Consider the following 24,840-nt stretch of genomic DNA (forward strand, 5'->3'; position numbering starts at 1 on the left):
CTGAGCTCCTTTGGCAGTGCAGGTCTGTAAGTGTACAAAAATAACTCCAAGATTCTTAGGTTGAAATTTCGGCACTGAGTGCAAAATTCCTGGTTTTTTGTTAAGAAAATATCCCTGTCTGACCATGCAGGAGCCACTCTGGCAGTCACACTGCTGAGCTGGAACCAAAGCCCATTTGGGACAGCCCCAGTAACCTGACAGGGACAGGTTTCTGTGCGGTTCCCCACACACTCCACACTCATAAGGCAGACCAGGCTCCCCTTAGCAGAGTCCTGGAACCATAAAGCAATTTATTCACAGTGCAGTGACACAAACATTTTGAGCTGATGCCTCCAAGGACGAACCCCTACCTAAAGAACCCCGGGGCTTTTGTCCCCTCACAGTCCAAGCTCAAGGTCCTCTGGTGTTTTCCTGCTGAGCCATCAGCTCCTGCCTTTCTCTGAGTGCCCACAGGTCCCTGAGCATGCCAAGCAGAGCTACCTGCACTGGCTGTGCTCTTACACACATTTAGTCCTTTCCTAACAGTGTGTCTCCAGCAGGACCTGTTTGAGGAGGTTCCCACCACACTTCCCTCAGCCTGACAGAAAGGTGCTGTAAAACTGGATAACCTAGGCTGGGGATGCAGGGAAAGGACATGGAGCAGAATGGCACTGGGCTACAGGAGGCTATCAGAAAAAAAAGCACCAGGGAGGCTTAGAGAAAATCTGATGTGTTGCCACATCAGCCAACATTGCTCAGAGAGCTGCTGCCCAGAGCCTTCACTGCTTTACCCATCCAGCCATTATGTGTCAGAGCTGCAGCCTGACCTCTTCCAATTTCTCCCAGCATGGAGGGGAAGGGGTTTCAGCTGCCCTGCTCTCTGCACCAAAAAAGAAAAAAAAAGGAAAAAAAAAAAGAAAAAAAAAAGAGAAGTACTTATTTGACCCATTTACACTCCTTCATTTCTAAAGAATGCAATATTGAGGCATCAGTGACAACTGTGTCTTTAACACAGCTGATCTATAAGGACTGCCAGGTAATTAGGTTGCTTGATTTCTTGAGATCTCAGGAAAAGCCAGGAAGCCCAGGGTGGGCACACGTGCTTTAATTGCTGTGTAACAAGATGCTCACCCATCTGTCCAGAGCCTTGAGTATTCATTCACTCCAGCCCCACTGACAGACATAGAAGGCCAGCCTGAATTCAGCATTCATAGGTGACATTGCTGGAAGAGGCTTGTCCCCACCTGCTTTTTACTACAGCAATTAAATATTCATGCATTTGCTACAAAGCTTCTAAAGCAGATGAGAAATACCCATAAAACTGGATTTTAATCACCTCACCTTTAGTATTTCATCCCAGACACTTTGCAAATGCTGGAAAAGGTGTTGACTACTCCTAAATAAATGCATGGGGGGGTAAAAACAGAGACAAACTTCACATGCTGCTCACAGCTCTGTGTCAGTGCAACAACCTAATGTAAAACCAAGTCCTTGGCTAGTGCTACCATGAGATTTTCATGTGCAGACCAAAGACAAAGCTGGGGACCTGCTCTCCTCCCTTGTGCATCAAGCTATGGCAGAGGGAGAACAAGCAAGGAGGGGAAGCTGAAAGAAACCTGGATTTTGCCGTAGTCATTACTGTGCATCCTTCACCATCCTCAGACATAGCTGCTTTTCTTGTACCTCCCCACCACAAATTTTGGGTGAAGATTAAAAAAGCTTGCAGATCTGTTGTTAAAAGTCACAAACCAGAAATTCTGCGCTTTGGTGCAAGCAGCGACTTGGCTTGTGGGACTTTTTGGAATCACTGCAGCAAGTCGTGAATGATGTATGAAATGAAAAATCCCTGCTCACTGCACACAATTCAGATAGTAAAATCTCCCTGGAGCATTAAAAAAAAAAAAAAAAAGCACTTGAACGTGTCATTTTATTTTTGTCCTGTGCCAGAGACTCCCTTGTCTCTCCCCAGGAACATGCAGCTACCTCAGCTATCACCAGAGATGAGAAAGCACTCTTGGAGCTGGAGTAGATGGGCTCAGTTTACACAGTGTTTCCAGGAAAAGACACAGTGACCTGGAGCAAACCAGACAGAATTATATTGGACTCAGGCCTCCCTCCAAACACAGGTTTTTTGGTCATTTTTTAAAGTAATATCTAATCTTATCAGCCTGACTCTATAACTTGATTGACCTTTGGAGATTGCATTAAGGAAGCAACAACAGCATGCTCAATGCATTTAGGGCCATGAGGAGAAACATTTGATAAAAATATCATGTGTGTGTGACTAGACATCATTTATGGTTGGACAAATACAGCAACATGCTTTGAATTCAGGCTTTTATTTTTCTTACCCCTTTACTGGAACTTTTTTCCTGTGCCTGCCCTTGGGTGGTGACCTTTTAAATTTGGCAGAGCCAAATGTCTGCTGCCATAATTTACCCATCTTTTGACTTGCTGCATGTGGTGCTAGTACAATGGGATAGGAACTTTTTCTTGTGCTTTTTGAATTGTGTGGGGTTTTTTTTTACTTTGGAAGGAGGGGGAAGCTGTGGCAGCAGCAATGCAGACCACAGAGGAATGTTGGATTACTCTCAACAGGGATTTCTTCCTTACCCAAACTCCTGCATTCAGCGGGCAGCCTCTGCTCACACACACACACAGAGCCCCCCTCATCCCTTCCTCCACATCCAAAATGACAGAAGATCTCCAGAATTAATCTTGCAGCAAAACCACTCAGTTTGGAGCACACAAACTGTCACTCTTTGCCAATCACTGAGAAGTGGGGAGTTGCCCAGTTTGCTGGTGTTCATTTTGAGCAGGGGGAGGATGGAAAACTGACAGCAGGAGCACAGATCTATGCAAGAGTGATCTGCCCAGATGCAGATGTCTTGGTGGCTGCATTTACTTTTAGGAACAGAAAGCAGGGGTCCCATCTAAAGACAACTGATGTTGTCTTCTCTTGACAAGTTTTCTTAAATTTGCAATTTAATATTTTTTTCCTCCCAAATTCCAGTGACGAGGAAGGACGGTCACTTACACTGGCATGACGCATCTGTCATGTTCAGCATTCTGAAATTTTGGGGAAAGCAGCTGTTAACCCTTCCACTTCTCTTGCTTCTTCAATCTGTACCCACTCCTCTCCCTTGTACACAGCAGAAGGAAGGGATGAGGGGGGAATCATCAGACACCTGAGGCAGGGGCAGACACAGAAATTCACTTGTATCCCCCACCCATCAGCAAGCAGCTCTGCAGTGAGGATGAATTAACAAATTTTATATTTTTTTTTTTTGAAGCAAACCAAGAAGGAGACAGCAAAACCACTGCTGGTATCTGCTATATTCCTGCTGTCAGGAAGATGCCATCTCTGGGTGTCAGCACCCAGCCCTGCAGGCAGCCCCTGCAGCACAGGGGTGATGGGAGGGAGCTCCTCAATGCCTTTTCTCAGCAAAAACACCAGGTCCAGGCTAGGTTTGGTTTCACAAGAGCTCAAGAGCCAAAGAACCAGGGCTTAAAAGCATGGATAAAACAGTTCTTCAGAATCTGGGGGTGAGAGGGTTAGTTCTAGAGTGCCTTGCAGGGATAGTGGTTTCCAGGCTTACAGTGACAAAAATCACATATTTCCACTCAGGCAAAATTTTTTTCTGGGAAATTTAACATGCTTGAAATAATTTTCTAAATCTGTTTCCTTCTCATTCCATTTTTTTTTCTTTTTCTTTAGGGAAGGAGGAAGAGAGGGAGTGGATAAGAAATACTTGTCCCCTATACCAGCTTTTTGATATTCTGCTAAAAGCAACAGTATACTTGTTATATAATATTGACAGTATTGCACAGATCAGCCAAACAGGAGGCACGTGGGAGTTGGTGGAAAGAGCTAACTTTTCCAAAAAGCACACCTTGAAACCGGAGGGATGAGGAGAAAGAGCTGGGTCTGAGAAGCAAAGGGTTTATGGTGGTTAAATCAGACAGAAATAAAAAGTGGTTGTTTTTCTGCTAAAATAACCTTACAGATATATTTATACATATATGAAATAGATAAAAATTACTTTTTCAACAGGTCATGAAGAAAACTGTTTATCTGCCACCATAATGAAATTGTGTGATTAATAATAAGATTACTCAGGATAGTTAATTCTGGAGTTATTGCTCAGACTTAGTACATACCTATCAAGAGTGATAATCTGGCAAATTACAGTAAATTTTGCAAATAAATACTGGATTGTACTCAGAGTAAACCTTCTGACAGAGGAGGTATATTTGTACCAGGAGGGAAAAGGGGTGGATGGAAGTGAGCACCTGCTTACCACAGCAGGGAGCGTCTGTGCTTGGGATTATCCTGTGGCCAAGTTGTTGAGTGACTTGCACTGGGTGCTACCACCACCACCCTACATATTTCAGGGGTGCTCTTACAAAGCACACTTGTATGTTTTACCTGTAATTATCAGGTGAGAACCTGGGAGGAACAGGGAGAATAAAGAAAGATGCTGTTAGAGGAAAAGGCTCAGGCTGTGCTGCACCTGGGGACAGAGAGTAATTGGGACCCAACAGGGGTCACCATGAAAGGCCTCAGAAGAGCAGAGAGGACGCCCAGCTCTGGATTTGTGCTCTTTGTGTTGCTCTCTGACTCCCTTCCCAGCGATGCACTCCGCATTATGACTGAATTAGGTGAGGAGGTGCTGGGGGAAGTGCTCTTGGCTAACTTCACAGCACAGCCAGGCTCATTAAAACCAGCACATTTGCTGCAGTGTGTGCAGCATTTCCTCCAGGTTTTAAGATTGTTTTAGTAAGTGAGGTTCTGAGCAGAAAGAATACATTTTAATTTACTTTTTAGTGGCCCTGTTGTAAGTATTCGCTGTCACGCTGGATTTTAATATTTTTTTATTACTATATGGAGCATAAAAAAGTATGAATGCAGCATCTTAATAAAAATGAACATATTCTTCTGGAAGCCTGAAGCTGCTAAGTACACAGCACATGTTCATTAGTGCAGTTTTGGGGCATGAAGAGAAAGTGAATCGAGAACCCAAGGTTCACAAGCATCAACACAAAACCTCAGGGCTTTTTGGTAAAGTTTTATCTCACCTCCAGCTGCTGCTTCCCAGGAAAGCTGTGGAGAGCAGAGCCCATGGGGCGCAGAGCCAGGCGTAGACTTGGACCATTAAATCATCCCCCAGCAGTTTGATTTGGGGCAGCGGGATGCAGGATTAGCATACAAACAACCATCCTCCCTGTCAGAGAGCAGCAGGGCAAGGCTGTCACAGGTTTGTCACAGGTGTCACAACTTTGATTGACGCCCCAACACTGCAATGAGGTGCCTGGCCAGGATGGGAGCTCTGGGTCTGAGCACTGCCTGGACATGGGAGGTTTGTCAGCAGCACACAAAGAGGGGTTTGCAGGCAAAGCCAAGCTACTTTTAAAGATTTGGCTCTGCTGGGGCATGTTTCTAAATTAATAGGGCCTACACCTTTCAATAGGATTATTCAGGCTACACCAAGCATGCAGGACATGTTTGTAGGATTAGATTTAATGTTATTTTGGTATAGAGCATTCTTAAATGTATTAGATTACAGATTAAGCAAGGAAGCCAGCAAAAACTGGTGCATAGCAGCTTGTTAGTGCAACTGCCCTCCTCCTTCTTAACACTTTGTATAAGGCAGACAGACACATTAGGCTTATAAACACTTCCTGGAAAAAGGTTTTGTTTTTTTGGTAAATCTAAACATCAGATCCTAGAAAATTCTGAAGTCTGTGTAAAATTTGTTTAACACAAATTAGAAAGGGAGAAATGAAGTGCGCTCTTTACGGGAAAATGAGTTTTTAAAGTTTTCTGTTGTCTTAAAATCTTGATTTTTGGTACAAATTTTGAGAAAGAGTAGTAGCTCTGAACTGATCTCAGTCTTCAAAAAAAAACCCCAAGATTTATGTAGAAACAACCACAGTGACAAAAGATAAGAAATAATTCACAATGATTGCAATTTCCATCCCTATTCTATAGCCAGTAACTAATTTGAACTATTCCTACCAAGAAATTCTTCCTTAAAATGTATCTAAAAGACAAAACCAAGTTCAGTGATTGTTACTTGAACTATTGCTAGAATTTGATAAAGAATAATAAATTCTGTTTCTCAGAGTTAACATATTTACAGAAGCAGGGAATTACTAAAACTATTTGCATCAACTTTGACACATATTTCTCTTGAAAGCATCTGCAAAGAAATAACATTATAAAATAGAATAAAATAATATTTATTTTATCTCATGGTGGATCAGTACTGATGTCCAATGCAAGGTTAAATATAATGAACACTACCCACTAAGCTAAAACCTGGGAGACTGAGTAGACTGATATTTATGGCTTGGACACTTGTCATGAACAAAAAATCAGTTATTTTTCTCAAGACTTTTGAACATTTATATAAAAATATAAAGAGATGTGATTATTTCTGTACATTAAGTTTGAGCTTCGCTAAAAACAAAAGTGTGATAGCAACAATAGAAGAGCAAGGGTGTATTTGCTACCTGGTGTAGGATAGTCTTTCCTTAATTAGTCCAATATGTTAATTGCAGTATATTCAAATGTACAATTTGACATTCTCACTCTCACTACTCCACTTAAAAACTCTAAAAAAGATACCATAACATGCATAATATTCTCTGCTCTTACCTCCCACCCCCAAAAAATATTTTATCTTTGGATGTTGTGCAATTATCACTTTCACCTGCGATGTGCCAACATGAGGTATTATCATTTTTGCAAATTAAAAGATGAAAAGTTTAAATTCCATGATTACAGAAGACAGGGGAATGTCCCAAGGAACATCATTCCAGAGACACTCTGCTCCTTACTAAACTGGTGATTTTCTGCTCGTGAAAATTTCCCTGCACTGTGTTTTGCTATGAAATAGAGCAACAGGGTTCACTCCAATCCCAAAGGAAAATATCTTGCAGTTAAATAATTGGGATCATTGTGCTCTTTGAAAAATAGGTGCCAAAGACTCTCCAGCTGCTTTTAGCCATAGTTCTGATATCAAGTGGGGAATGGGACTGGATTGTGGATTCCATATACTGGCACTCCATCCCAGCATTTTAGCACATGCCTAAATTAATTCTGCAACTGACCATACCAATTGCCACAGGGGTAGTCAAAATGTTCAACTATCATCATTCATTTAAACTCCGTTTTAACTGGTTTAAAGAAGATGAGACCATGGATCACCAAGCAATCACCTGTAGAATGTGGGATGCAGAATTTCCCCGTGATTTCCATGTGTATATATCACACCAAACTGATATACAGAGATTTTGTATCATTTGAAAGGTGTAAATATTTGATAGATTCATGCTAAGAAAGATGCAAGTTTCTAGGGATAACTTGGACATCCTTTTGACTCTTTTAAATGAAGGATCCACCTATCTCCAGAGCCAATTTTAAATGTCCCAAAGAGATGCAATGAGGCCCAGGTGTTGAAAGGCCAGTTGATCCAGAAGAGGCAAAAAGCAATTTCAGGAAGATGTAAAGGAATAGAACCAGAATTATATTACAGGGAAGGAAGTGTGGAACATGCAAAGCTTTTTGAGACTCATTGCTTCAGATATTTGAGTCTCAGAGACTTCAAAAATTCCAGAATGCCGTGATCAAAAATCCCCCTAATGTATAAATATTATGTGGATTCATTAAATGGTCATCCATTAGCATACTAAGGGATCTATTGGGAAATTAGCCATCCAAAAAATAATGCAATTAATAAGGTATTCCCAAAACACAGATTCTGAAGGACTGCAATAGTTAATACCAGTTTCATTTGGAAACCATAAGTTGCATGCTGCATATTTTGGTTTCCAAATCTATCATGAATATATTTAACTTCAGTGAAAATTTAAAAAAGAAAGCAATTTCTAAAATCAGGAGGGCTAAAGAAGGGTTTTACAATTTAACCTATTTTGATTTTTGCATGTTGTTCAAACATTCATATCCAGAAAGAAATGCTATATCTTTTCTGGAAGTCTTGAAAAATACGGTAAATAGCAAGTAACAAAATTCAATAATAGACCTTTAAATTATGTGGTAGAAACTTGAGGGGTTTTTTCCAGTTTTTACTGTAAAATGTCCCCAAAAATTAATTAAAATTTCAAAGACATTTGAAGAAATAGAAATGCACAGTTTTTTAAGGAACAGTTATACAGTAGAAATCAGAACTTTTTAAAGGCATCTGTGTTAGGCTATTGGAACTAAATATAATTCTACTACATTATGCACAGATGCTTTGTTTCACACAAGCTTCTGGTCAAAAATTCAGAAATTTGCCAGTTAAACCTTGGATATCAAATCCTGTGTCAGAATGTAGTTGATAATATTTATTCCCGATGTCAATAACTTTATTACACGTATTATTTTAAAGATATTTCATAAGAAGTACTGGTCACAAAATCACTTCTGAGAGAAAAAAAAATAAATTAGCAAGGATGAAAACAAGAGATTCACATTTCTTTTAAAAGAAGTTACAGGAAACACTAAGCAGAACTACAGAGCTGTTGTTCTTTTGCCAGGAACATTATCCCATCCTCTGGCACTGCAGAATTACTCCGGCTTCCCCAAAATCACTGCTTTTATTAAGCTTTACTGAGCTGCTCTGTATTGGCAAAACCTTTGTAGTAAAATAATTTTCCATCAAAATACACAGCACTGTAGTGCTGTGTAATGAAGAGCTGTAGGACAGGCTTTAAGAGGCACGGTACTTTCATCTGAAAAGTCTCCTGAAATTCTTTGAACGTTTCCAGGGGATTAATGAGGTATTTTGACAACACACGAGGAGCGTCTGGTTTTCAAGAAGCCTTATAAGAGGGAAGATTCATATTCTTGAAAATTAAACTGTGTATTTTAAGCCACTAAAAATAACACAATTATTAAAAATTTGGCAGCTCTGGAGAAGAAATACCAGCAGATATGGGGAAACACATGGAACTACTGAAGAGCGTCAAACTTGAGTACACACATTTCACAGCATTTCAACATGACTTAAACACCAATTTTAACAGCTTAATTGAATGTTTCTTATTAAAAGGTATCACAGATGAGCTAAAGAAAGAACAAGCTAAACTAGCCAGGGTGTAACTAAATCAAAAGCATTATTCTTTGCAAGTTGGGTGGATTAACTGTGCGTGTTTGCATCACTCTCTTTATCCCTTTCAACAACTGTTAAGGTGTTTGGAGGTTTTCAAAACCTCTGGCAATTAGTGGAACAGAGAGTGTTCTTGCCTGTTTTTTTTTATTTCCAGGACACACTAAATGATACCATTTATGTAAATTTAGAAGAACATTCATCGCACACAGCAAAATTAGAACAAGTGAATTGATATACCTACCATTTTAAAAGCATTTTAAAATATTTTTAGGGCATATTTATGCAAACTACTAGTCCCTTTAATGCTTTAATGCATTGCAACAAGGATATTAGTGTATACATAAGGATTCAGTTCTAAAAAGATTTAGTGTAGAAAGCGGACCTCGAAAGCCTCACTTCCATAAACACCTCAATATTCCAGAAAACCCAGAGTGCTTAAATCTTTAAAGGTCTACCCTTATTTAATCAAGCTGGGCAAGAAACATGTTGAGGAGGCATTTTGAAAAAATTTATAACCCACTACCCATGAAAATATCCACAAAAAGTATTTATACATGCATTTAAGCAAGCTGATATCTTGGGTGTTTGCAATACTGCCCGTGACAGGAGCGAGGAATGGGATCTGCTAATCAGCATCAGGCCACAAGACATTTTAAGTCTCCCTAAGCACTCCTACACAATATTTTTTTAAAATAATAATTGCCTTTAGAGTGCAAGCGGTTGTACAGGAAAAAGCTGCTTCCTAAATTCTGCTCTTTTCAAACTGCACTGAAGCTAAATATTTTACAGAGGCAGCATCTTTATAATGCTTCTGGTTGAACACTACTTTCTGTGGTCAAGTCTCATTATTTATAAGATCTTCTCCAATATCCAGTTTTAGAGACTTGGCTTTTCTCAGGTCTTTCAATCAGCAAGTGGGGAAGAGGAAAAACCCAAAGTGTTCTGTTTCTTTCCTCAGGAATGGGGATCTACTCATTTTTACAGCTCTCCAGTGGTTCTTTTAAAGTCTGCTCTATATTTACAAACAGTATTAATACTGAGGTGGAGGGGTAAGGGTGGGGAGAGAGGATAGACATTCTGTCATCCTCCTCCCCATTCTCAATAAGGTTCTAGATGTGTTTAAGGGCAAAAAAATTCCACCCCAATATATTAGTTTTCTTAATCCTTTTCTTATGATCTTGCTTGCCTGGCTAGGGAAATTATGCAAAAAGTAATAAAAGTTCTAATTCAATTTCCATGTTAAGAGGTGGATTTGGGAAAAAAATAAATATATATATCAGAAACCATATTCTTTGTGTTTACTAAGAGATATGCACTCCAACATTTAGTGTCACGGAGCTGGAGTTAAAACCAGAAACGGCAAAGATAATTTAGCTGCATGAATGCCTGCTCTTCAGTAAAATGCTGCCAAAATTAAATAGGAATGAAACAGCACTTTGTAGTCATTGGTCGCTCAGCGGGGTTTGCGTAGTTAAAAACCTAAGTGAAAAGGGTGATTGACCTACATTGCAACTAGCTTAGCACAGCTGTACTTTCATATTTCTGCTGCATCCGAGGAAGCTCATTATTTAATACAACTGAGTTGCATGTAATTGTCGGTCTTTTATTTCACACTTCTAGGGGCCAGGTATTAATCTCAAGCATGCAGCGGGCGTTACCATGCATCTGGAAACATCCACAGCTGCCCATTTGCAGGCAAGGCTGAGAGAGGGGATTGCACACTGAAATTAGGAGGCTGCCCAGGGGTAGGAGAACCTCACAGAAATCAAATGAGCAGATGGAACAGAAAGCAAATCCCTTGGCACCCCAAAGGCAAACGCTCTGCTGTTCCCCTATTGTTTTGAGCAGAAGCAGCCCAGAACGTGCAACCAAAGCACATTTCACACAACTCGTACCTGAGGTTTAAATAAGTAATAACATTCCAGTTAACAACCAGTTTGACATGTTAACAGCCCAAGGGCTGTTAACATAATGACTGGTCATTAATGGCAGTAATGACAGATTTCAAAGGGAATATTGTGCTTGCAAATGGACACGCTGCCAGTCAGAAGAGAGGACAGAGCAGGATAGGCTGATGCATTAAGATGTCACCGTACAGCTCTGGAGGAAAAGGAGGGGAGGAAAAAAAAAAGTTCTTGCATATTTCACTTCCTATAAATGGACTTGAAATATTGGCGTAAACCTAAGTTCCTCAAATTAAGTCTTCACTTCTTAACCCAGGAGTGTATAAGAAGAAGACAGAAGCCTGCAGGGGAATTATCCTCTGCATATCATTTTCGGGGAGTGTGTTATTGCTAACGCCGAGCCCTCTCTTTGCTCAAGTCAGTTCCCATCCTCATTAACAGAGCGGAGCTCGCTCCTGCCACGGCCACCCGGCACCTCGGGAACCGCTGGAGTGCCGAGCAGGAATGGCATCCCAGGGCAGAGCCTCTCACACCCACAGCATCCTTCAAGCTCCTTCCTTCATTAGAGATTCCTTCCGTTCCCTCAATCCCTCCCGATCCGGAGGAAAAGGGTTTAATGTAGTATAATTAACTAATTTTACCAAAGGAGACAGCTAAAGCAAAGCAAGTTTTGGAGCTCTGAAGATGCAGAGTATTTATAAGGAGCTCAAAGTGGGGACCTCAGGGCTCAGCTGCAGCACGAGAGCGTGCATCAGGGCTGAGGGAGGGTGCAGCTTTTTTGGCAGGCATCTCTAAATGAAAGATACTGGAAGTATTTTTGCAAACAGGCAAAGACACAATCACACCATTTACGAACTTAAACATGAATGCTGAAGCACCCAAACTGGCTGCATGATTGCTTGTAGCATCTGTAGAATGCCTGTCTTATTGAAAGGCATAATGAACACTGAGAGACAAGTTAATAAGCAATTTTACTCTTTATAGTATCGTTCAAGCCACATATCCTCTAGAGGGCACCACATAAATTAATAGGAAGCCAGAACAGTTTTATACGCAGCGCAGGCTCCCTTTATGGTTAAAAAGAAAAAAAAAACCCAAGAAGATAGTTTGAAACCATAATCGAAGTCTTATGTGATCATTAGTACAATGCAATTTGTTCCTTAAATTCATATCAAGTGGGTTGCTAAATATGAAAGCTTATTTGACTACAAAGCTAGAGAAAATTTAACTAGTCCGTACATTAGCACTAAAAAGATCACTTTTATAGGTTCACTGCATAACTAAGTAGATAAGATGCAATGAGGCAAATGACTATCTGCAATTACCTTAAGTGCATCAGTTTGAAGTTTAGTGTAAATACCAAGTTTAAATCTATGCACTCACAAGTATCACCAAAAAGAAAAAAAAAAATCACAACGAAATAGCTTCATTAAGATTCAACAAATCCAGAGACAAAAATCAGAAACATCTTAAAACCAGTTATAGGATTTCTCCTGTATGCTGGTTTCACATACAAAAGTAAAAGGTGTTATGTATGAAGAAATAAATGAAACACCAGTTTGAATGTGATCATGACAAACAAAAAACAACAACAAAAAAATCTCCTTTCTCTGAATCACTTAGTATGAGTTGTAACAATCTGTTAGCAAAATATTTACTCCTGTTAAACCCTCCAAGACCAGAGAGCAAGAGCGTGTGTGAATGCATCTGTGCTGGGGAAATGCTTTGCTCATATCTTTGCTACCACATCATTTCTGGTTTTGATTTTAAACATTTGATTTCAAAATATTAGATCTGCTGCACTAGCACTAGGGAGATTCAGTAAGCTCAAAGTCTCCAGTAAATTTGGAACTCAGATGAAACAGCCATGGCAGTTCTGTCACTCCTGCAGGCATTTTTTGTACAAAGATTATTAAAATTGATTTTAAAAATCAGGATGTTACTTCCCTGTACCAAAACCTTTTTCAAACCCTCTCTACACACACTCACCTGAAGACCACAAGCGACCTAAGCTCGTGTACAACAATTCCCTTCTGTTCCACCAGCTTTTCAAAGTGAGGTTTTGTTACCTACTGCTTTGGCAGCTTTAACACATCGGGTTTAAGATGCAGCCTCTACGCTGAGTTCCCAGCCCTCTATCTTGGGTTCAGTTCAGAGCTTTTATAGGCAGCAGAATACTTTTACCATTAAGTCTAAGCCCATCTGAAGAACCTGATCTGCCTTTCAGTCCCTGCTCAACAAATGCACAGTGGATTTTTGAAGGTTTTTGTTCCACCCTTTTTTTCTAGAAGTGGTTAAGTGGAGAGCCAGAGTACTGATAGTTGTCAGTGCTTTAGTCCTGATTCCCGTTCCTACCTACTCATGGTGTATAACTTGGGAATTGATCAGTGTGTGGGAACCTCCTATTTGGAGCCTGTACTTAAGCGGAACTTGGAAGTTAACGCATTCTAAAAGAATTTTAATTTTCCCCCAATGTATTAGCGACTTCGATGTCTCTTCAAAAGGAAAAGGCTTCACTGAAGGGGCAGGGGAAATATTCCCAGAAGCTCACCTTAGCCTGGAGCAGCTGGTCTCATGAGACCTCCTCCAGAGGGAATGGAGGAGAGGTGTTACTGTAGGGAATAGGTGCTCGGAATCACCCCAGAGGAGTCTTTTCTCTCTATTGACTATTGAGAGCCCAGGGACACTAAACCTCCCAGTTAAACTCCATTCCTGCAAAGCAACCCTATTGACACATGATGTGTAGATAAACTACCCTGGTGCTGCTCATCCATACTTTGCTACGAGTTATTCCTCAAATACTTTTGAGAATGTAGGTCCACAAGCAAACAAGAAGAGAGAAAAGCAGGTGCTGATTTGCTACCCCTAATAGGTGGCCAAGGTTAGCCAGCATCCCACCTGGCCTGCCAGCTGAAACCAGGAGCAGTGTGGCTTGGAGTTTATGGCTATTAAAAATGGGGAAATCAGTTATGGCTAGTAAAAATGGGGAATTCAGTTGGCTATCCTGGCCCAGCTTCCAACAGCTGAGTGCCAGCCTTCCTAAAGCTTGGGTGCCACAAATGAAATCCCTTGGCAAACTAAGAGGACAAAAGCGAAGGTGGGTGAAGCGTTCCTCACCTGCAGGGTTCCAGCCCTGCCCTGAAGCTGGTGAAAACCACAGGGCTGGTTTCAGGCTGTGACACATGGCCACCACCATGCTGCCAGGAGGAAGAGTGGGAGCAGGAGAGCATCACCTCTCCAGCAGCACAGTGCTGTGGGGAGCAGGGGGGAATTACTCTCCTCTACACCAGCATCAGCGCCATAAATCTGGCAGCCACTTCCATGACCTATCCGTGTGAATTAAAATCTGAGTTAAAAACACAATCTCCACATTTCAGTATTTGTTTCCTCATCTCCTCCAATAGTCAGCCTTGCAGCCCTGCCTGTGTGAGAGCAGCTCTGTAGGAAGGGCCGAGCAGGTTTCCCCAGCTTGCCAGCGAACGGAAGAAGGCCGTGACCTACCTCAGATAGTCTCTGCGACAAAGGATAAGGTTGGCTTTGGTGTACAAGGTAGAGCCCACCTCCCCCAGGCGACAGTCACAGCAGGCACATTTCAGGCAGTCCTCATGCCAATATTTGTCCAGGGCCTTTAGAAGATATCGGTCTTTAATCTTACGGTTGCAGCCAGCACAACCTTTCGGCTTGGTGTCTGGCTGGACTGAGAGCATTTGTATACCTGAAATACAGTAAGACAAGAGAAGACTGAAAATAGATATTCTCTCAAGTGCAAAAAAACTCTTGCCCTTCTCTTCCTCCACCTCGCTGCTCCCCCCGCCGCCACCCCACATCCAGTTCATTTAAAAGTCAATGGTGTAGGTAGGATAAAATAACCTAGTCAGACCACAGCGAGCTGAAAACAAGGCTAAGATAAATTTGAGAGCAGAAACTTCCACTGCTCTATGTTCCACAGCTTCTCTTTAACACCTCATTTACCTGGTCACTTTGCTGAAAAGAAATAAGATTAAAAAAAACATAACACAAAATGTTAAAACAGTCCTGTTGAAAAGTCGCCCGATTTCAGCCACAGTATCCAATATTTAGCAATACAAAATTTAAATAAACAGCACATCTCCAATACTTGTCAACTCAAAATTTAAATAAACAGCATGTCTATATGGAAAACATACTTAAATCCACATATTTGCACTTATTTACATTATCTTTATAAAATATAAAAGAAGTTCAGCTTTTAAAGAAGAAAAGATTGGAGCTTTCAGAGACACGGCACAAGAGTTTCCGAGAGATTTGACATAGAAATTTTGATGCTGTTTTTTAATATTTTAGTTCTTTTTAGACACAATAATGAAGCGACAAGATTTCCAAAGACTGCAGTAGTAGCAACGCCAGTCACAACCTGCACTGGAAGGACCTCCTGAAAAATCTGACTTAAAATAATCTGCACAAGGTCAGAGAGGTTCTAGTTTGTCAGGAAAAACAAAATAAAAATGCTGCCCCGCTTTCCAATCCCAGTTTTAGCCAACAGCTACTTCGGGACAAGCAGTACAGTGGTGTCCATTAAGTACATATACACCTTTTGATGTAATAGCTGAGAGCATTTAAAAAACCATTCAAACTCCTGAAACACTGTTTAATGGACAGAACCAGCGAAGAGGGGAACACAGCTGAGTGATGTTACTCAGAGCAACACAGCCAGCTTCCAGGGATCCATTCAAAAATCAATTGCCCTCAGCTTTACAGTAAATGGGGAGAGGTCACTGCCCCAAAGTGCTCACAGGCTGGTCTCTCTGCTTAGCTGCATGAACTGCCACCCCAGTGCACTCTGACTAATTCTCTCACTGTTACCTCTTAGGATAGGCAAAATAACTGCCCTGTGGATATTTTGGTGGACATCAAACAGGGACAGGAGAGAAGGGAAGACCCGACACGCTGTTCAGTAGGGGTTACCTCACTGTTTTAAAGGCAGTGATGTAACTTCAAAAAAAGATGCTACTCACTAGAAGGTATCTGAATATTGCAACGAAAATTTGTCAAGACTGGGGAAGGAATGCTGCTGTCAACAAGCAAATCCTACTCCAGCATTTGGGGTTTGGAGCCCTATTGTTACCATCCAGAGATCGAGAAAGGTCAAATAGAGTCTCACAGCAAAGAGGAGCAAATTCAAGAGCCCTCACCATAAAGGCTTTAATACCTGGAGTTAAGAAAGCTTGTCGGTGTCAGTTTCTATCAGCAGACCCTGGCTGGTGCTGTAACACACCACCACAGACAGGCAGGCTCAGAGAGTTGAACACAGACAAGTTGGGTATTGTTTGGTTTGTATTTGCTTTTTTGTCATCCCTCGTAAGGAAAACAGGAAAACCAGTGTAACCTTTGAAGCAATGGCAGAGCATGCCGTTAAGGATGTTAGAGCTGCAAAGACAACGGGCTGAGGCATCCCAGGGACCTCCACACAGCTGTGTGTAGAACACATGGAATTCACATGGAATTCACAGGGACCGCATGGCCAGTTAAGGGACTCGCCCAAGCTGAACTCCCGAGTCCCACCTGCAAAGTTGATTGCTGAATTAGAAATAATAATTCCTATTGCAACAGCTGCCTCACTCCTCTCTTTGCCATGCAGCCTGTCACACACCTTGGGGTGATGCATTTATCTGCTCAGGGGTGTGCAGGGAGTTCTGCTAGCAGACACCCCAAAGCACCCAGCAGTGCTGCTGCACAACATCTAAATCTCATGACAGCAGTGTAAGGTCTCTATTTTTCTGTCAACCAGTATAAAAATTGTCAGTGCTGTCCCTCCCATCACTCCCCAGTTGATGCTCATAGCTCCTCACCACGTAGAGATTCCCAAGATCTATCTCTCATTCCCAAGGGGGAGGATGAGATCCAGTGACCTGCGCTGGGCTCCACAGTCTGGGGCAGATCTGGGAATGAACACACACATTTCCTCTTGAGAAAGCACCATGAGACAAAGGCTGAGCCTTTACAGCATCTTCAACTGACAGCTGACTCCCCTGAACCCAGAGTACATCCATGAAACAGCAAAGTAACATTGCTACAAATAAATGACTCAAAGCAGTGAAAATATCAGAGATTTTTGGTAAGGAACCTATACCATCCTGCTGGAACTCAAATAACATCACTTGGTCAAAAAGCCTTAATCTGTAATGTTGCTTATCACAGTAGAGTGTAAATATCCACCAGGTGCCAACAACAGGCTTATCCCCAGATCCTCTCTCTGGCCATGTAGAGGACAAATGCATAAAATCAGCCACAATTTGTATAAACTTCTTGTAACTCAGTTTAAAAAAAAAAAAAAAAGTTTAGAAACATGAAGGGCTGTTCTAGGACTTTAATCTTTAGCTCGAGGGAAACCAGAATAAACTAGGAGCTAACACAGTTAAAGGCTTTAACGAAAAAAATCTTAATGTAAAATTTCATCGCCTGATAAGGAAGCGGGTTAGAGAGTGGAGGCTGACAGTCCCTGATCCAGGCTGATCCACTGTCCTGAGCTGTCTGAAGGGAACAAGATGCCTCAGAAACACAGCCAAACAAGTGAATGTCTGAGCAGATTGCAGTAATCAAGCCTGATAATTCCCGAGGTATATGCTGCAAACATGAGGTTATTGTATTACAAATAAAACTGCAGCTTGCACATAGCCTGCACAGCTTTGGAGACACTCACTACATGAGGAAAGTAGGCAGAGCCCTGTCATTCACACTGGTTAGCCCAAAACCCTCTTGTAGGGACAACTGCAAAGGGCAAACACCCCATGGAAGGAGAATTTGCAACCCTGCACGTCTGTTTTCCTGAGGCAGGGAGAGAAGGTGGTGCTGACACCCCACTGGCAGCATCTTCAGATTAGGGATTCTATCTGCAGCAGCTTTTGGAGGGAAGGAATGCTTTCCTCCTCTGATAGATCTGATATCACTTAACATGCAATGAAGCTGGTTCTATTTTATTATTTCAATTTCCCCAAACTACTGCTTCAATTTAAGAAAAGAAAGGAGTGCTTTTTTGGTAGTGTAGAAAGGTTCTAAACAAAGTCAAGAAGTGTTTGACATATCTCCAAATTTGAAAATGTCCTTTTCTTCACATGCCCTGTTTAAATCCCTTCATTTTGACAACGGAACATTTTATTGCTTTTCCCCCCCTATATTTCCACGAGCCACTATAATTCAGATCACCCCACAGAGCATCTCACTCCCCTTTAACATTCCCATAAGGTCTCTGATGCAGTTGCACTTTTCAGATACATGCTTGTGTATTTTTAGCTCTCCCTTAATTTGGCAATAAGAATACCTTGCAGCTCACTGTCAGCCAGCTTTTCACAGGCTGCAGTTTAAGCACTCATTTATTCCCTAGGACATGGGAAGGGCCTTTTCAGAGGCTGACAGCACCCACAAACCCATCCAAACTGCTCATTGCTGAAATACCAGGTGGCAGAGCACAGCACTGCTGCTTGGCTGCCTTCCTCTCCCCCTCCCCCAGGAAAGCAGAGCTTATGGAGCACTTTCAAAACATCATACAATTCCCTAAGTGCTACACCCAGGCTGCGAATAAAAAAAAAAGAAAGAAAAATCAAACCCAGCTTTCCCTTCAGTTCTGCAGAGTTCTACCCATGCTCTGCATCACAGAGCAGATCTGTTCTCAGAACTGAGGAATTTCAGTGCCTAGTCTGTCACTGTCAAACAAACCCTTTTTATTTCACCCCAATATGCTTTCAAGGGCTTCCTCTATCCTTGCCTCTGCTCCCTCCCTTCCTCCACCCCCAGTCCCCAGGATACTGCACATAAACTGCAGAGCTGAGGCAGGAATAAGACTTCTTCATCACCCTTTAGGATTTTTGAAGGGAGAACTTGAAAACCAGACTAGCAGGTTTTCAGATTTCTCTCATTCTCCCCAAATAAGTTCAATGCGACTAACTCCCTCCCTGTTTATTGTTATTGTGGTGTGATGAAACACTGTCAACTGATTTGTGACTATGATTTCAGGATAAAGAGGAATGGTTGCTGGAAAAAAGCTAAATTAGGCTCCCGGGGAAGGCAGAGAAGCAAAAATCCATCTCACTCAAATCATCTCCCTTCTCAAAAATCAAGGGGAATGAGGGTTTGATGTAATGAACTATATTGTGTTAGTGATTTAGAAGCATCTGTAAGCGAAATTAGTCCCTGATGGTGCTGAGCATGGCATGAGACACTCAGAACTCAGTTCTTGTTTGTGGTACAGGCAGTCCTTGGGAGGACGAGTTGTGTTATGCACTGGATCTCTTACAAACTTTTAAAGACCACCTTTCCCCCCTTTTTCAGAAGCATGCACAGAGTTCTACCAAAAACAGTAGCACAAACAGCACAAAAGGGCAAACTTGTCTCTATTTAGGAAAAAAAAAACCTGAAAAATCAGTTCAGAGCAAATTAAGCATTGGGTGCATCAGTCTGTAAAAGCAAACTGACAGACAACATGCAGTGAACAGGAGAGTTAGGGGTCCAGGAAAAGATAAAAAGAATACTTTTCTAGTGCTTTCCCACTTTGTAGCTTCATCCTAAAAGCATTCAGAGCTCCAGTAATTCAGGGCAACACACACAGACTCAGAAGGAAAAAAAAAGTTGAGGTTTCAGAAGCTAAGAAACATTTCAGAACTCATATGTAGCACATCAGGAGTCGTAACTAGTTTTAGATTGGCATGTAAATTGTTCTGTGGAAAATTCTTATTGCCTCCGAGACCCTGCTATTCTGAGTTATTTGACAGTTTAAGGGAAATCATAATTAAAAAAAGAGACATAAATAATAGCCTGTGCAGTGTGGTGCACAGAAATAAGTGGAACCATTTCATTTAAACTCTGGTGAGCTTTTAATTGCCTGGATTGCATTGTGAAGCAGCCTAACGGTTGATTGCCTCCATTATGCTCTCTTGTTCTGTGCCATTCATCCGCACAGGCTCAGCTTCTGTAGTTAACACAACAAAGTAACCGCAACTCCATAACACTCGGGGTTTTTTTAAAAATAAAAGTAAGGATTTCAGTACGCTGAATATAGCCTCTCCTGTATACTTTTGAGTTAATTTTCCATGGTATATAACTAGACTTCACCTCCTGCCCCTTCTTCTACAGAGGAATCTGGGGGGTTTTTTTATTTTTTTTTTCTTTCTAAATAAAAGATATGGGTTGGGAAGGAGGGGATTAAAAAAAAGGAAAAGAGAAGAGGCTAGGCAAAAAATAAAAATGGGAATGCAGTCCCACAGCTGGGAGCAGTGATACAGATTAAAAGAATTTGGCCAACATGGCTAGTCGATTGCCAAGAGACACCAAACAAAAGATTTCTCTTCTTCTTTCCCCTTCTCTTTTTTGAAAGCTAGATTGGGCCTAAAAGCTTGTTTCTCTCTGTTCACTGGCCCAGAGCATCCCTGCAGGCTGTAGCCCCCTAAGGGACAGCACGGCAAATAGATGTACCCAGATCTCAGGGACTGGAGCTGCTGAGCTATGTTCCTACCCCTGGCGTGTCCCCCCCATCTCTCTCCCCCAGACCCCCCCTCCTTTTTTAGAGCAGTGGTGCTGGGAACCAATTTGATTCCCTTTTTCTCCAATGCAGCTGCAAGGCTCAGAGATACTGACATTTTTCCACTCTTATCAGTTTAATTACAGTTACCATGGCAGCAAAGTGCTAGTGCTTGGCAAAGGCCAACAAGAGATTTGCAAGACTGAGTTCAATTTTGATGCAGCTCACATGCAAAAATAAAAAAAATAAAATAAATAAGAAACATATACTCCACAACAAAGAATCCCTTTTCGGAGTTAGACGCTCAAGCCTTTTATGCCAATTCCTTCCCGAGCATCACAAGCATGGGGAGAGGGAGGTGTCGGGGCCGGCACGTCGCGATGTTTGTTGCACCGAGCGAAAGGAATCGCTTTAAAGAGCGGTCCTGCAGGGCTGTCCTATGGGGAAGCGGTGTTTGGGCTCTGCTGGCAGCACACGCCGGCAGCGCGGTGAGGATGGAGGAAGAGGAAGGAGAGGAAGGAGAGGAAGGAGGAGCCCCCCCCGCCTCCCCCCGGAGCGCACAGCGCCGGCCGCCGCCGCCTTACCAAAACTTTTCTCCTTTTTCTGCATGAGTTGATTTACGGGCGCCTGGAGAGCTCCTTCTCATTGAAGCACCAAATCCCGGCAAAAGTAGCGAGCGCTTCCTCGGCTCGGGTCAAGTGAGCGGGAGCGCGGCGCGCCGCAGCGGGGGCGGGGGGCGGCGGGGCCGGGGATGAAGATGAGGATGAGGATGAGGATGGGGATGGACGGGGGGACGGCACACCCCGAGCGGCGGCGGCGAGCGACAAAGCCACATGCTGCCCTAACTCTGCCGTAAGCCTATAATCCCAGCGGTCTCTTAGCTTTGTTGTAACAAATGGGTTTGATTAAACTGTCACATGCGGCGTTAGCATACCGTGTCGCGCTCGCCGGGGAGGGAGAAGCAGGGGGAGAAGAGGGGAAAAAAAAAACAACCAAAAAATACGGAAAATAATTTAAAAAATAAAAAAGAGGAGAAAAGAGAAATGCGGGCAGACAGAAGTAGCGCTGCTGCCCTTCCCTCTGGAAGAGGAAGGGAGGACGCGGGACCCGGAGCCCGCAGCCCGAGCGCGTCCCTGCCGCCCCCCGGGCTCCCCGCCCCGCTCTGCCCAAAGGGTTAACCCTGCGCCGAACCAGCTGCAAATTAAACTGCTGTACGGGGAGGCTTGTGGATTAAAGCCGGGCAGTGGGAAATTAACCGACTCCCTTGGTAATTGAGAGCGTGTTTCGAGAAGCTCTGGAAGAAGCAAGAATAATAATAACAATAATAACGGGGAGGGGGGCAGTGGCGGGGCTGCAATTCATTGTTAACTTTGACTGCTATTTCTCGAGACGTGCAGTCGGAGGGGTTTCGCTCAGCATCCTCTGCTTGCATGTATTTCATGTCTCATCATAAAAATAATGAAGCCTCACATGATTTAAACAAAACAGTCTCAGCAGAGCTGCAGCTCGAGTGAAAGTTGCAGTGCAGAGATGTGTGTGTGTATTGCAGCCCCGGCTTATGACTCAGAGAGGGAGAGAGAGAGAGAAGGAGAGAGAGAGAGAGTGATGCAGGCACACATACACAAATGACCCAAAGCTTATGTACACAGTTGCCTCACTTACCTTCTCAATTAAGCGATACAGGGGAGGCAGTTCAATAAGCACAGTGGCTGCTTTGTAGCTCTTCTCCTTGGAAAAGGTCAAAAAGAAGCATTGTTTGGGGAAAAAAATAAAGAGGGGGTGGGAGAGATGGGGAGGGAGATCGCTATTCTTTAAGTTTAAAATAATGAGGTCCTCAAGGATCCGCCAAGTAATTGTGTTGACCGCATCCGAGCTACAGGTGTCCTCCTTTTAGTATCTTGCAGTCCAAGGCTGTCTGTCTCCGTCCTGGCTGAAGACAACTTACCTAAAGCAGCGTGTGAGGAGCCGAGTTGAATGAAGTCAGGGCTTTATCAGCTGCAAAATGCAATCCCTTACCAGCCAGACATAATACAGCAAAAGAAAAGGTCACTCAGTTATTACTGAGCCAGCAGAGCCCAGGCAGCTCTTGTGGAAGACCACAGAGAAGCAGCTCCCTTCCGATTTAAGGCTATTTACCTCTCTCCCCCTCCACCCACCCACCACCCTTCCTCTCCCCCCTCCCAACTCCCCCTTTCTCTCTCTCTCTCTCTCCCTCTCGCTTTCTCTCTCGTTCTGCAGCTCGCTCAAGTACAGCCGCCCTCGGAAAGTGCAAAGCAGCCAGGAGACAGATTGGGCTTTGTTGGTAATTTCCCATGGTGAAAATTTACAAGCCTGCAAGTGCAGTCAGCAAAACCACATGCATATGCTAGACACAAACACCAGGGACACACACGCACATGCACACACACAAGTGACCTCTGCCGAAGCGGCTCGGGATCACCTTCCCAGAGAGTGCTCCAGCAGCACACCCGGGCAGCCAGGGGAGCCCCAAGCCCCCCACCCACCACCACTCCTCCCAAAATACTTGGCTCCGACAAAACCAGAAGTTGCCCACGCAAAAAAAAAAAGAGGGGAAAAAAAAAAAAAAAAAAAGCAAGATACATATCTCTCTATTAATGAGTAATGAGAAAAATCCCTGAAGGTGAAAACTCTGCCTCTCTCTCGTGTGCTAGGTTTGAACTGCTCGGTGGAAACTCCGCTGTGAAAGTTTCCTGCTCCCCGCACGGTCCCTGGCTGTGCCACCCCCGGGTCCCACATGCCACCCCCCAACTGCACTTTTGGAGCTGAATGCTGAAGGAAGCCAAGCCATTCCCCCCTACAGCATCCTCGTCCCAGGAGCTGAAGGCAGATCCTTATCCTCTACCTAGTGTTGGAGGGGGGGAAAGATGATAGATATGGGGGTTGTTAGAGGTGCTGAGCACCCCGACCACAAGACAGACAGACAGACACACGAGAGGTAGAGCACACTTTGATACCCAGTCATGCTCACAGACGACTGTTTCTTCGTGTTTTATAATAAAGATGTTGAGCCTAGCCTACTGTAAATAAAGTTAAAAAAATCCAAAGCATCTTCCTCTAAGAGCCATCTGCAGTTGGAGAAAGACCAGATTAAGAATTTGTGAATACAGTTTTCAGACTTCAAAGTGAATATCTGTTGTCTGCTATTAGAAGCACCACGCTAGATTTCCACAAAGCTTTGAAAGATGTCAGCTTACAATATACCCTAAATTTGAATGACACTCATATTATAGAAGTCTTTCAAGACCCAAGAAAGATTTAAAAGCATTGAAGTGCCCTGCCATCTACACCCCTCCCTCGTATAATCCAGCAGCTCTACTAAAAATCAAAGCAACTTCAGAAACGTATATGTTTAGGACAGGTTCCTCCACCTCCCCCCCCACACTGTAAGCTCCTCTCTTTTTTTTTTTAATACATATAAATATACATATATAAAGGTTCCTGTAACAAGCATACTGTGCAATGAACAATTCCTGAACCTCTTTGCCCCCTCTCCCTCTAAGTAGCAACAAAACTCAGCCACGACCAACCTGAGCAAGAACCCGAAAAGCACAACCAGAGGCAGCAGACTAACAGAGCCCCTTTCTGCTGATTTGATCTGCACACAGAGAAAAGCCAAACTTAACAGAAACCTGCTCCTCTCCTGCACGCACCCATGGGCTCAGGAGAGCCTGACTTGCCTCTGTTTATAGACTACCTCTGCCACAGCCACTCCGGAAATACAGCAGTGTGAGTGTGCGTGTGCCTCTCTCCACCAATGCACTTGGAGAAGGAGAAGAAAAGAGGGAGGGAGAAGTTATGTGTGGGGAAAGGGAGAAATAAAATCAAAACAAATGGTACAGCTAATGAGGACAATTAAATTAATTATGTTCAAGGAGATGAGATTTTTTTTCCCTCCAACTGTATGATCTGTTACCCCTCGCTGGCAACTGCTGCTCTGTAATTCATGGCAACTGATTAGTGCATCTATGCAAATCTTTGTTTAAATCATTCAACTAATTAAATGATGGGATTATTCCTCTGCCTACGGTGACATCATTCGCAGTAATTAGTACTCTATTTGGACTGTGGCAATAAGATACCCGATGTCAACACCAACCTGCAAAGACATTAACCACTTTGTCACTTTGTGTGTGTGTATGTGTGTGCATGTGCGGGGAAGAGAAAGGAACAAACACCCAGATCTAATTGCATCTTCCACCCCTCTTTACACTCCCCCCCGCCAATCAAGGATTCTTAAAAAAAAAAATAAAAAAGCCCAACAAAAAAAAAAACCTACAAAAAAACAACTTACTGAATAATATGCCAAACCACATGTGTAAAGGAATAA

At 42.8% G+C, this 24,840-nt stretch overlaps 1 protein-coding gene across 6 annotated transcripts in view; it reads right to left on the reverse strand.

Moving 5' to 3' along the window:
- LMO3 (LIM domain only 3) overlaps positions 1-24,163 on the reverse strand; it is a 60,832-nt gene extending 36,669 nt beyond the window's left edge. Inside the window, exons 1-3 of one of the 6 annotated variants that reach the window (XM_063155654.1) lie at positions 22,438-22,633; positions 22,155-22,220; positions 14,504-14,717 (exon numbers count right to left, since the gene is read on the reverse strand). In XM_063155654.1, the coding sequence (XP_063011724.1) occupies positions 14,504-14,709 (206 nt within the window). In that variant the 5' untranslated portion in view covers positions 14,710-14,717; positions 22,155-22,220; positions 22,438-22,633. Of the gene's footprint in view, positions 1-14,503; positions 14,718-16,830; positions 16,856-21,076; positions 21,214-22,154; positions 22,634-24,040 lie in introns of those variants that run through there. The other 5 variants (XM_063155656.1, XM_063155655.1, XM_063155653.1 and 2 more) reach the window with 5 other exon arrangements.
- Between the last annotated feature and the right edge of the window lie 677 nt (positions 24,164-24,840).

Source organism: Melospiza melodia, chromosome 4 (genome assembly GCF_035770615.1).
Source record: "Melospiza melodia melodia isolate bMelMel2 chromosome 4, bMelMel2.pri, whole genome shotgun sequence".
In the NCBI taxonomy this organism is placed as follows: domain Eukaryota; kingdom Metazoa; phylum Chordata; class Aves; order Passeriformes; family Passerellidae; genus Melospiza; species Melospiza melodia.